Source organism: Podarcis vaucheri (assembly GCF_965113315.1).
Source record: "Podarcis vaucheri genome assembly, chromosome: 7".
Lineage (NCBI taxonomy): Eukaryota > Metazoa > Chordata > Lepidosauria > Squamata > Lacertidae > Podarcis > Podarcis vaucheri.
In genome coordinates, this window is record NC_138765.1 from 63,445,877 (window position 1) to 63,458,180 (window position 12,304).

The following is a 12,304-nucleotide window of genomic DNA, read 5'->3' on the forward strand; positions in this document are numbered from 1 at the left end:
TAGTCCTCTCCTCCACGAGTCTCCTAACAACCTTCAGCACGCTTAACAAATTACACTTACCAGAATCCTTTGGGGGGAATGCATGGCTGTTTAAAGCATACTACTGCTTTAAATGCGTGGTATGGATGCGGGCTATGTCACATAAGCTCTTGTACCTGTGCAGAGACGGCATGTGCCTGTGTTTGTTGTGAACAAGCTGTCTCTCATCGCCACCCAAGTTTCAAATGGAAATCAGAAGTAAGGCTATGCTTTACTGTCGGCTTCTTCCTCAGCCTATGATCTCTCTGTCTCCCTCTTTGAGCAACACATTGTTTCTTCCAACCACAGTGAAGTGAAAGAAAGCTGCTTCCTGTAGCTTGGCTGGGGTAAAATTATTTTGAGCCTCCCAGTGGCTTTGGAATCCCACAGTTCTCTCTTGCAAAGTTTAGGATGAATTAAAATTTTATCTTCCCCGAGTTTTTTTTTTATGCAGCTCTCATAAATCACACTTAATGGGGGGTATTAGCAGAGAGTTAACGGCAATTAAGCGATGAAATGTGTGTATTCTGGCTCGGAAATGTGGAGAAACACATTGATTTTTATGATCTCTTGAAATGCAGAGATGAAAGCTTCCTTCCTAATTATAGACAAAATAGATTCAAGCTGCCAAAGCAAAGACCACTTCCTCTCCTCCCTATCCTTTTGGATTCTTACATTCCTGATAGCAGAAGCTTGATGAAGGCAAAAGCTTTCAGTAAGCCTAAGGAATGGAACTGCCATGGATAAAGGCACTCTACCTCAGAATACCAAGTCATGCGGACACACAGATGATGGCCATAGTATCTGCATCCTGCTTGCAAGCTTTCCAATAGCAGTGGGCTCCCTCGTAAGTTGGTGGATTCTCCATCATTGGAGGTCTTTAAGCAGAGGTTGGATGGTCATCTGTCAGGGGTCTCTTGTAGCCCAATAGCTGTATGATTCTGTGATTCATCCTTCAACAGGCTACCTTCCCACTGCTTGATAAGCCTGAGAGCAATGTGAGAGGAGCAGAGAGAAGGGATTTCTGCTGGAACAGAAGCAAGCAGCAGCAGCAGCCACTCTATCCATCTGCCTGCTAAAGTTCGGCTTGACTCGGTCATACTCAAAGCACCAGCAGGTTAATAACTGTCACTGGAACAGATGGTTTCTCAGTAGAAATGTGCACCTCTCCACCGCCCGCGACATACGCAGTTCTTCAGCTGTTTGCTAGAACTGCTGGCACAGCGTATCTTGGGTTTCCAAGGCAACACCTGTGTTTTTGGCACTTGGCACTGACATTATGCAGCTGATAAGAGGCACAGTCTTAAGAGCCTCAAGGCAGACTGCTGGGGTGGCAGGTGGCTGCTCTTCCACTCTGCCTCCCAACACACACACACACAGCCTTAAATCCCAACAAATACTGCTGGTGGGATTGTGGGGAAAGGGTAAGAAGTAAAATGCAGCTTATACAGCAATGCAACTACAAGGCCGAGACACCACAGAATGCTGCATTTGAGCTGGGTCTTGGTTGGAATCCACATTTTCACACACACATTTGCAATTGAAGTTCTTCTTGTTGTTCTCCTCCTTTATTGCATTTTTGTCCCACCTTTTCCTCCAAGGAGCTCAAAGTGGCATGCATGGTTCTTCCCCTTCTCATTTAATCCCCACAACAACCCTGTAAGGTTGATCAAGCCAAGAGGCAGTGACTGGTCCTAGGTCAACCAGTGAGCTTCATGGCTGACCTGGTCTCCCAGGTCCTAGTCACACATTATAACCCCTCCCATCAAGGTTGCTTATACAATATTTACGTCAAGCGTACAATTTCCTGGAAACTGCAGTTTGTTCAGGGTGCTGGGAACTGCAACTTCATGAGCAGTAAACCAGAGTTACCAGAATTATTTGGGGGAAACCATATGCTTTTTAAATGTATGTTGCATCCACAACCAAAATATAAGACGGGAGACACCTGACTTGCCATTAATACATGTGAAAAGGTTCTATGGGTCTTAGTAAACCACACGCTAAACAGGAATCACAGACTCCTAGAATTGTAGAGCTGGATGGGACCCCCAGGGCCATCTGGTCCAACCTCCTGCAGTGCAGGAATCTCAACATGTGGTCCCCCATCCAATCTGCAACCAGACCAGATCCTGCTTAGTAAACATGGTGGTGCAGCAGCAAAACAAAAGCTAATGCTATTCTAGGCTGCATCGACAGAAGTATAACGTCCAGATCAAGGGAAGTCATAGTACAACTCTTATTCTGGGTACCACAATTTAAGAAGGATATTGACAAGCTGGAACGTGTGCAGAGGATGACGACCAAGATGATAATGTGTCTGGAAACCAAGCCTGATGAGGAACAGTTGAGGGAGTTGGGCATGTTCAGCCTGGAGTAGGGGAGGCCGAGAGGAGATATGGCAGCCATTTTCAAATATCAGAAGGGCTGTCACATGGAACAAGCTTGTTTTCTCCAGCTCTGGAGGGTAGGACTCAAAGCAATGGCTTCAAGTTACAAGAAAGGAGATTCTGACTAAACATTGGGAAGAACTTTCTGACAGTAAGAGCTGTTTGATGGTGGAATGGACTCTTCAGAAAGTGGTGGACTCTCCTCCATTGTAGGTTTCAAAGCAGAGATTGGATTGTCATCTGCCATGGATGCTTTACTTGATATTCCTGCATTGCAGGGAGTTGAACTTGTTCCCACCCATCCCAGTGAGTACTCCCTTTTGTCTCTGTCCCCACTTCCCAATTTGTTGATTAGTGTGTATTCATTTTGCACAAACTGAGCATGTGCAGAAATCAGCAGAACTGTGTGTGCGAACAGTAATACACACCCAGGCATTCCCAATTTAATACAAGCTTGCATGGGCACTCTTATGTTCAATCCTAAAATGGCACTCATTTCACATTCCAAAACAGGAAAGTGCTTTGATAAGCAGTATCTGAATGAATAGAGTACAGCCAGCCAACCGACCAATTTCCTAAAAAATGGATATGAAACATTTGCATTGTGAATAAACTGAAGCGGCTCTTCCACATGTGCAGGCTATCGCTTTTTCAATTGCAGTGGTGCCGGCCCTACCATTAGGAAGAGTATAGTAGCTGCCTCTGGCAGCAGACACTGTGGGTCAGGCAGCAGTGGTCAAACGCTTATGAAAAGAAATCCATGTGGCCTGCCATACACTGCCTAAGATGCCATCAGGTGCATTGGAAGATGCTGTCCCATCCACTGACATCTGGATGACCACATGTTCCCCATCCCTGGCCTTGAGTCAGACAAAACATCCTGTATAAAATCAATGAGTTCTGCTCTTGCAGACAGCATTTGAGAGAGACTGGTTTGTAAAAATGTCCACGGGCTGTATTCAGTGTTCTCTGACCACTATTCAAGGGCTCTTGCACCAATGGGCAGCTGAATTTTAATGTTGGAAACAGAAGAATCCCACCCAACAGGTTATGTAATCTATTGCACGAAAAGTTACCAGCTTTTGCATGCCCTTGCACAGGAGCATTCTGCTGGTGCAAGACATCTCGCCTACTTAGTGACTTTAACTTTACACTACATTGGATACAAAGGCTGACAATTTGCTGCCTGGAATAAACTTTCTCTGTGTCCATTGTGCAGAAGCCAGCTACTATTAAACTAGCAACGGAATCTTCAGACTGGTGGGTTCTGGGTTGGTTTGTTTTTTGCAGGTGTGTTCTGTAACCCAACATTGCCACAGAAATACAGTGGTACCTCGGGTTAAGTACTTAATTCATTCCGGAAGTCCATTCTTAACCTGAAACTGTTCTTAACCTGAAGCACCACTTTAGCTAATGGGGCCTCCCGCTGCTGTCGCACCACCGGAGCACAATTTCTGTTCTCATCCTGAAGCAAAGTTCTTAACCTGAAGCACTATTTCTGGGTTAGCGGAGTCTGTAACCTGAAGCGTATGTGTCAGAGCTGCTTCCAGATCCTAGCTCACAGAGGATCACGCTAGCCAGCAATCACTTTGTAAAAGTCTTTATTGAGTTACAGTTTCCATTCTCCAGCTGTTGCGTGCAACTCTACGTCTTATGGGTTAGACCGGCGAAGCTCCGTCTGAGTCTCCGCCCCTTGTACACCAACTTAATATCCTAGCCTTACTCCACCTTTTCCGCCTGACTGTTCTTCTCTGGGTCCCTCTGCCCCCCGGGGTCTCTTCCTTCCTGGATTCTTCTGACGCCGACCCCCCGGACCCTCCTGCCTCCTTGCGCCGGGCTTTAGGACCTGGCTCCCTTTCCGGGCTGCTTACTGCGCCGCCTTCCTGTGCATTTGAACTTGGCGCGCGCGCCCAACCTTCCACTTTCCGTCTGACCGTTTCTTCGCTCCCCGATGGAGGTGTGGCCACTCCTGACTCGTGCCCTCCCTCCTGTTGTGAGCTGCCAGCGCTTGATACCTGGCGCTCTTCCTCTTTCCTACTCTCTGGCGGTGACGTTGGTCCCGATCTCCAACTGCTCCCCTCTGAGCCCCCTCTGGCCCTTTCCTCCTGGGGTGTCCCCCTAGGCTCCCCCCTTGCCCTGGCCACTGGTGCTCCTTTCTGTGAATCTTCTGATTCACTGGAAAGACTCGGAGATCTCGGGTCGTCGTCATCACTCATCCTTTCTTCTGCCTCCTCCCCCTCGCTCTCTGTTTCCTCCCTTGCCCTTGCCTCTGCTCCTGAACCCCTGACAGTATGTAACCTGAAGCGTATGTAACCTGAAGCGTATGCATTAGTGGTGGATTTGTACTGGTGCTGTGCAAAACTCTCTATATCCTTAACAAATAGTTCCTAATGACTCTTAAAGTGGTATTGTAGTCCTTTAATTGTGTCATCTCTGCAAAGCCTAGGACTTGCACCAAACATCCACAGTATAGTTGGCGGGATCTTCAGGCAGCATTGACTTCTCTATGTTGCTCTTCACAGATTGCTGCTCTTGTGGTTTTTACTCTCCATACGTGATTGTAGCGCCAAGCTCCTTGGTGATGTAGTTTGTCACCACCATGAGCAATTTCTCTTGAACAGATGAGCTTCCCATGACCAGTGCTGTGAGCTGTGCCACATCCATCCAATCCATGTTCCTAACAATGGCCCGGACATCTTCATAAAGCCGTTTTTGCTCTCTTGGAGGCAGTTCCAGAATAATCTGAGGGACGGGCTTAAATTGTCCACTGGCCATTGAGGCTGCAATCAAGCCACCAAGTGCCCCACCTAGAAAAACAACACAGAGAGCTGTTTTAAGCCACCCTGCTCTCAAAGCATTACGCCTCTATCTAGAAAGCCTTTTTGCAGATTCAATCCTTCTGCTGCATTCATTCACTCACTCATGCACCCACACACCCCTTGTCTTCTGTTGTGGAGATAGATTAGAGCAGGGGCCAGCAACCTTTTTCAGCCATGGGCCCGTCCACTGTCCCTCAGACCATGTGGTGGGCCAGACTATATTTTTTGGGGGGGAGGGAAATGAACGAATTCGTATTCCCCACAAATAACCCAGAGATGCATTTTAAATAAAAGCACTCATTCTACTAGTGTAAAAACATGCTGATTCTCAGACCGTCTGCGGGTTGGATTGAGAAGGCGACTGGGCCGCAACCGGCCCACAGACCTTAGGTTGCCTACTCCTGGATTTGAGCTCATAAACTTGAAAACCCAGCCAGTAGGCCCACTGAATTTACTGAACATGTGTTAGTCATGTCCTTTGACTACAAATATGGTCACGCTGAGTAGGATTAGCATTTGATACAACCTAAGTAACAAACCAGCTCTTGGGGGCTGCTTTTGGAAAGGAGAAATCCCTCAGAGTAAGGAAAGTTAGGAGTAAGCTAGAGCAGGGAGTTGAAAAACACATGGGGTGGCATTTGGGAGGTGTAGACATTTTGCCCATTGACAGTGTAAGGCGGAAATGGAACAGGGTGGAAGATAGAGGGGAAATAGCTCACTGGATTGAGAGGATTTCTGGTTCTGATCACATCCAACCCAAACTGCAATTTAGCGTTAGTTCAATGTGTTTGTTCACCTCTGCCACCTCAAAAAATCCACTCTAGCTGTACTTGCACATAGTGCTACTCCAAACCGTGGTCTGCCACGAATGTGCTGTCTCCCAAGGAGCAGATTGCAGAGTCCTTTTAGCTCTGCGCGGCACAACAAGTAAGCCAGCCAGGATCATGATTTAGTGACGCTGCCTTAGATTGACACCCTCTTTACTGCTTCCACTGACTAGCAGCGGCTCTCCAGGGTTTCAGGCAGAAGTCTCTCCTAGTCCTACCCTGAAGGTCCTGGCAGTGGAACCTGGGATCTTCTGCTTTCCAGGCAAATGTTCCTTCCACTGAGCCACAGCCTTTTCCCTTCCCTTCATCAACGTGTGTTTCCGTATTCATTCACTAATGTTTTAGTTCAATGGCAAGATCATTTTGCACTGAGGTTTCCCTTTGATAAGGGAGCATGTTCTCACCGACTGCAAGTCCAACCGGTCCGGCCATCAAGCCTCCAGTGAAGGCACCCAAACCTGCCATAAGTGCTCCTCGTCCCGAATGTTTGATGGCCGCCTTCATTCCCCGCACTTCAGGTAGTCGGCACAGAAGTTGAATCACATCATTCACATGAATCGGCATTGTTTAGACCTTGATTTAAAAAAAAAAAAATGTACAGTGGTCACAACACATGCATGCACAATTCAACAACTTGTTTTAAAATTATACAGACAGAAAACACACACATAAGTGTGCTGGGCAGCTAGCTGCCTTCCACTTTGAGTCAGGCCACTGGTCCATATAGCTCAAGGTTGCCTACACTGATTGGCAGTAGCCCTTCTGGATTACAGGCAGGGAGTTTTTGTTGGGAATTCCATTCCGCCCTTTGCTGTAGATATGTGGGGTTTCTCAGCGGCAAGGCTGAGAAGGGAGACTTTTCGGCTGGGGCCAAGCCAGATGGCTTTCCTTCCCACGGTTCTGACACTTTTCTCTTCCACACCTGGAGATGCAGGAAATTGAATGTGGGACCTTCTCCTTGCAAGGCAAATGTTCTACCACTGAGCCGCTTCCCCTCCCAGCTTCCCACAATATCTTAAGCTTGACAAGCCTCATGATTCATCTGTTGGTTTTGAACTGCAATGCTTTGGGCATTAAGACCTTTTTGGGTCTTACTTGCTGTTCTTTTCTCATATGCAGCCAGAGACCAAAGATCTACTCCCTGTTTTGATTGGAATACAAGAAGATACAGTGGAACCTCAGTTGTCGAACGCAATCCATTCTGGAAGACCGTTCGACTTACGAAACGTTTGACAACCAAGGCGCAATGGGCGGTCGGCAATTTCAATGGAGAAAATTGAGAAATGCGCCTCAGAAGCCATTCGACTTCCATGGTGCATTCGAAAATGGAAGCAATTACCTCTGGGTTTTCGGCATTCCATTCGAAAACCAAAACGTTTGGCTTCTGAGATGCTCGAAAACCAAGGTTCCACTGTACAAGGTTGCAATCAACAATCTTCTTCCACAGCTGCAAAGAAGAAGAAGAGGAGGAGGAGTTTGAATTTGACATCCCGCTTTATCACTACCCAAAGGAGTCTCAAAGCGGCTAACATTCTCCTTTCCCTTCCTCCCCCACAACAAGCACTCTGTGAGGTGAGTGGGGCTGAGAGACTTCAGAGAAGTGTGACTGGCCCAAGGTCACCCAGCAGCTGCATGTGGAGGAGCGGAGACACGAACCCGGTTTCCCAGATTACGTGACTACCGCTCTTAACCACTACACCACACTGGCTCTCTTTGGTCTTGTTTTATGACCCATATTTTAGGCCTTCTGGCACCCCCATACTTCCATTTAATTTCTTGTTATCTTACAATACATTTCTGTGTGTGCTTAATAACCTCATTTATTATTGTTTTTGTTATTATTATTTGAACCTATTAATAGTGGGGGGGTTTTAAAAACATAAGTCAGAGTCACTTGTAATCATACATTAAAACAAATATGAAATTAAAACAGAATAAAAACAAAAGGCAAAAAATGCATTCTTTTTTAAAAAATGTAAACAGCAAGACCAAGGCATCCCACCCACTGAAGGGGCCACAGACAATTAAAAACAAAGGTCTGGCAGAAAATAAACATTATTATTATTTTTTAGTTCATTGCAAGCAGAACTGCAACCTTCATGATTTAGTAATAGAATAAGGTGTAATACAAACCCTATGGGTGGTATTCGGTGTTAGCACTACTCTCGAGTTGACCCACTGAAATTACTGAGCATAAGTTAATCATGCATATTAACTTCAAAGGCTCTGCTCTGAGTAGAATTAGCACTGAATGCCATCCACAGAAACTTGAAAAAGGAATATAATGTGAAAAGTGAAATATTGCATTGCAACTATTTTTTTTAAAAAACTCCCTACTCCTCTCCTTTTTCATAGCTCAATGAATAACAAATCCTACCTTGTTTCATTTAGCAGAATGCCCAGTAAAGGAGTCAGGCAGAAAACTAGGGCAGCGGTGCATGCATACAAGGGAGTAAGTCTCATTGATGTCAGTGGGCCTTACTTGTGAACAAACATGTTAATAAAGGAAACTCAATTAAAAATAGTTTGAGAGATTTTACAATATCACTCACACAACAGCTTCTCTCCTAGAGGAACCTCTTCAGATAGAAAAAGACAGCAAAATGGACCTCTTCAAGAGATATTCTTCTGGTTCAGGAAGCAGGCAAATTAATAAATGAAAGTAAGCAACTTTGAATAAAACCTGACTTTCAGTTTAACAAAAGCCCACTGCTCACAGTTTATTGCTAACCCAATCAAGCCTCAGACACGCCTCCTTTAATCAATTGGCTGCCTGTCTGCTCCTGTGTCTCACACAATCTTGTCAGCTTTAACTTCAAGGCTCTCAGTAGCCAAGTCTGCTTTCTCTCAGCCTGAATGTCCACATAAGAGTCACCTTTGCTCCTTCAGTTTCACCACACCCTAGAGTACAAAGGTTCTCCCCTTCTCAAATAATGCCTGGAATTCTCTCCCAGAATACCTAAGTGCTGTCAAATTCTTCTTGAAACCCACCTGGTCCAAGGTATCTTTTGCTTATCCTCCTAATCCTGGACTCCCGTGTCCTTTTCTGGGCACCACAAGTTAAGAAGGATATTGGCAAGCTGGAATGTGTGCTGAGAAGGTGGAGCAAGATGATAAAGGGCCTGGAAGCCAAGCCTTATGAGGAACTGTTGAGTTGCATATGCTTAGCGTGGAGAGGAGGAGGCTGAGAGGTGATAAGATTGCATCTTCAAATATCTAAAGGGATGTCACTTAGAAGATGGAGCAAGGTTGTGGGGTGGTTTCTAGCTGGGATAGTTGAATCTGCATTTCCTCACTTCTAACCCTGTGAGTAGACACGGGTTAAGAGAAGAAGGTGTCTGGACCAGGGATGAAGGAGGGGAAAGGACCTTCCATGCAAGCAATGGCAGGGAGTGGGAGGTCTGGAGGTGGGTGAAGGTATCCATTGGGGAGGAGGAGAGCTAGTTACATCAAAGCACTGGCTTCCTCTGTTTGCCCACCATATATCAGAATCTGGAAATGTTGACCAAGCAAATCCCTTGTCTGTCCAGAATAAAGCATCTATCATAAAATTAGAAAGTTGGAAGGGGCCTCGATCATTGTCTAGTCCAACTCCCTTCATAGCAGAAATCACAGCTAAAGCATTGCTGACAGAGGACCCTCCAAGCGCCAGTGAAGGAGAGTCTACCAACTTCCTAGGTAGTCTGTCGAACAACTCTTACTGTTAGAAAGTTATTCCTAACATTTCATGGGAATCTTTTTTCTTGTCATTTGAATCCATTCGTTTGGGTCCTAGCCTCCGGAGCAAGAGAACACAAGCTCGCTCCATCTTCCATGTGACAGTCCTTTAGATATTTGACGATGGCTATCACATCTTCTATCGGTCTCCTCTAAATCCATGCTAAGCATCCCCAACTCTCTCAACCATTCCTCATAAGGCTTGGTTGCCAGACCCTTGAGCATCTTGATCGCTGTCCTCTGCACGTGTTCCAGCTAGTGCCCTCATGATTTGATTGTCAGTGAGAGGGACAACCTGACATGTGTAACTGAGACGTGGGCAGATGTGCTCAGAAACGCTGTGCCATCAGCTCCATCGTGGAGGAAGCTTTGGAGTTGATGCAAGGTGTCTTCCTTGGACGTACAAAAAGGTCTCACCAAGGAGCTCAGAGTGGTGTACATGGTTCTCCCCCTCCCCATTTAATCCACACAACCCGCCCCCGCCCCCCGCCCCGTGAGGTAAGATTAGGTGAAGAACGGCAGTGACTGGCCCAAGGTCACCCAGTGAACTTCATGGCTGAGTGATTTGAACCCTGGTCTCTGCCAGGTCCTAGCCCAGCACTCTATTCCACTGCATCACTCTTGCATATGTGCAATGCCTGCACTAAATCCTGGAAGGCTCTGCTTTCCCTTTAGCCCATACTGGACTTCAGAAATTGAGTCAGTAAAGTCATACCACCTTATACATAAGTTAATGGAAAAGGGGGGGGGGCTCTCCTATCTCTCTGCCTTAACATCTTCATAAGTCTTGCCTTTGCTCCTCTAGCTTCACCCCACTCCTCAGTTCAATGGTTTCCTCTCTCCTCAACTACTTCCTAGAAGTCTCTCCTTGAAATCCCCCAACCACTGCTTTATCAAATTCTTCCTCAAAGCCACCTTGGTCCATGAAGCATTCGGCTTCACCTCCAAATCCTCATCCCGATGTCATGAGTTTCATGGCCAAGTGGGGAATTAAGACCCTGCACTCTGTCCACTATGTCTCTCTGGCATATGTGTGATGCCAAAGGGAGCTTTGCTCCCATGCAAACAACAGCTTCACAGGAGCCATTCTTATCATGACCACAGCAGGGAAGAAAATGGTTAAAATCCCTCCTCTGCATCACCAGCAGCAATTGTTGGCTTCATTCCCACCCCAACTCACAACCCAGTGACTGCAATTTGCATGCAACATGCAGATTTAAAAATAATAACAATTATGCCGACACTTTTATCACCATGTCAACTTTGGTTCAGAGACAAATGACCATAGCTCATCTCCTGAAGGGTTCTCTGCTCTGGTTGAAAGCAGCTTTCAGAAGTGTTTCATAGCCTAGATAACAGGACCCTTGTACCTGGAGATGAGAGCAATCAAACACTGGAGCTACAGTCACTCCCCCAGTCTACAACCAGACCCATATTTACATCACAGGAGGCTGTCCAATGTGCCTTGCCTGCATTTGCAAGCATTTTAGTGTGGATTTCCCCTAATAAATATTTTGCTATGCAATTTTGACTTATATATGCATTTTTGCATACATTGGCTGGCTGGCTAGAGAACTTCATCACAAAATTTTGAGAAGCAAATTTCGAAGGACAGCTCACATATTAGTTCTGGAACGCAAATTAATTAAAATGAAAACAAACTCGATTTTCCCCCTCATCCCTACACAGGAGACTTGTAAACAGTTTTAAAAACGCAATCACACCAAAGCTCACAAGGGGCAGATTTATTTGAATTCAGCGGCTTAGGAGGGGTGGAAACAGAAACTTTGTTTTTTCTATGTTCTTGGCACTCTGTTTCAAAAAGGCACGTTCCAACTCTGAACTTTTCTTTTTCTAATCAAGATTAGCGGGGAAATGGAAGAAAACAAGCATATAAGGATAAAAATGGGAGACAAAAGGCACCCCGCACCAATGGATCTAGAGCTGTGCGTGCGCCATACATTTAAAGGACACCGCTTTCTCCCAAAATAATCCTAGGAACTGTAGTTTACTCCTCGCAGAGCTATAATTCCCCAGCAACCTTTTAAAAGCTACAGTTCCCAGGATTATTTTGGGGAAAGTCAAATGCTTTAAATGTTTGGTGTCTGCTTAGCCTAGGACCTGCACCACACATCCCCAGTGAGGCTGGTGGTATCTTCATCTGGCATCCGCTTCTGAATGCACACACATTGGTTTCGTCAAGGTTTCGTTTTGTCAAACTTGATTTCGGCTTTGAGTTCATTGGCGAGATAGTCCATCACCACCCCAATCAGTTGCTCTTGTATGGCTACATCCTCCATGATCAGGTTCATGAGCTGCACCACGTTCGGCCACTCCATGTCCTGGATGACTCGAAAGGCTATCTTGTACAGTTGCTGCTGCTTCGCAGGAGGCATTTCCCGAATAATCTGACGGGCAGGCTTAAATTGTCCAGCTGTCATCTGGGAGCCGACCAAGCCACCAACTGTACCCCCTAGAAAAGCCACACAGAGAAAAGTATTGTTTTGTAAGCCATCCTGCTTTGAAAGCTTTG

The 12,304-nt window shown here is 46.0% G+C and overlaps 2 protein-coding genes across 6 annotated transcripts in view; both read right to left on the bottom strand.

The window, feature by feature from the left end:
- Positions 1–4,813: 4,813 nt before the first annotated feature.
- Positions 4,814–9,724, bottom strand: LOC309537865 (protein C19orf12 homolog). 3 transcript variants are annotated; one of them, XM_082233043.1, is made up of 4 exons: positions 9,042–9,724; positions 8,607–8,679; positions 6,459–6,627; positions 4,814–5,215 (listed from the first exon to the last, which is right to left on the bottom strand). In XM_082233043.1, the coding sequence occupies exons 3-4, from the start codon at positions 6,616–6,618 to the stop codon at positions 4,950–4,952; spliced, it is 426 nt and encodes a 141-aa protein (XP_082089169.1). In that variant the 5' UTR covers positions 6,619–6,627; positions 8,607–8,679; positions 9,042–9,724; the 3' UTR covers positions 4,814–4,949. The 3 variants fall into 3 exon arrangements, with proteins under 3 accessions (XP_082089169.1, XP_082089170.1, XP_082089168.1); XM_082233044.1 differs by lacking the exons at positions 8,607–8,679; positions 9,042–9,724 and adding an exon at positions 8,772–8,894; XM_082233042.1 differs by lacking the exon at positions 9,042–9,724 and having other exon boundaries at positions 8,607–8,763.
- Positions 9,725–11,501: 1,777 nt separating this feature from the next.
- LOC309537863 (protein C19orf12 homolog) overlaps positions 11,502–12,304 on the bottom strand; it is a 206,520-nt gene continuing 205,717 nt past the window's right edge. For all 3 annotated transcript variants that reach the window (XM_082233038.1, XM_082233037.1, XM_082233036.1), the window contains exon 3: positions 11,502–12,244. In XM_082233038.1, coding sequence (XP_082089164.1) covers positions 11,970–12,244 — 275 coding nt within the window. In that variant the 3' untranslated portion in view covers positions 11,502–11,969. The remainder of the gene's footprint in view (positions 12,245–12,304) is intronic.

Excerpts from the sequence above, each read along its gene's own strand:
- LOC309537865 (XM_082233043.1), bottom strand. The coding sequence starts at position 6,618 with ATGCCGATTCATGTGAATGATGTGATTCAACTTCTGTGCCGACTACCT. Across the intron at positions 5,216-6,458 it reads ACCGGTTGGACTTGCAGTCG|GTGGGGCACTTGGTGGCTTG; the intron begins GTGAGAACATGC and ends TTGTTTTTCTAG.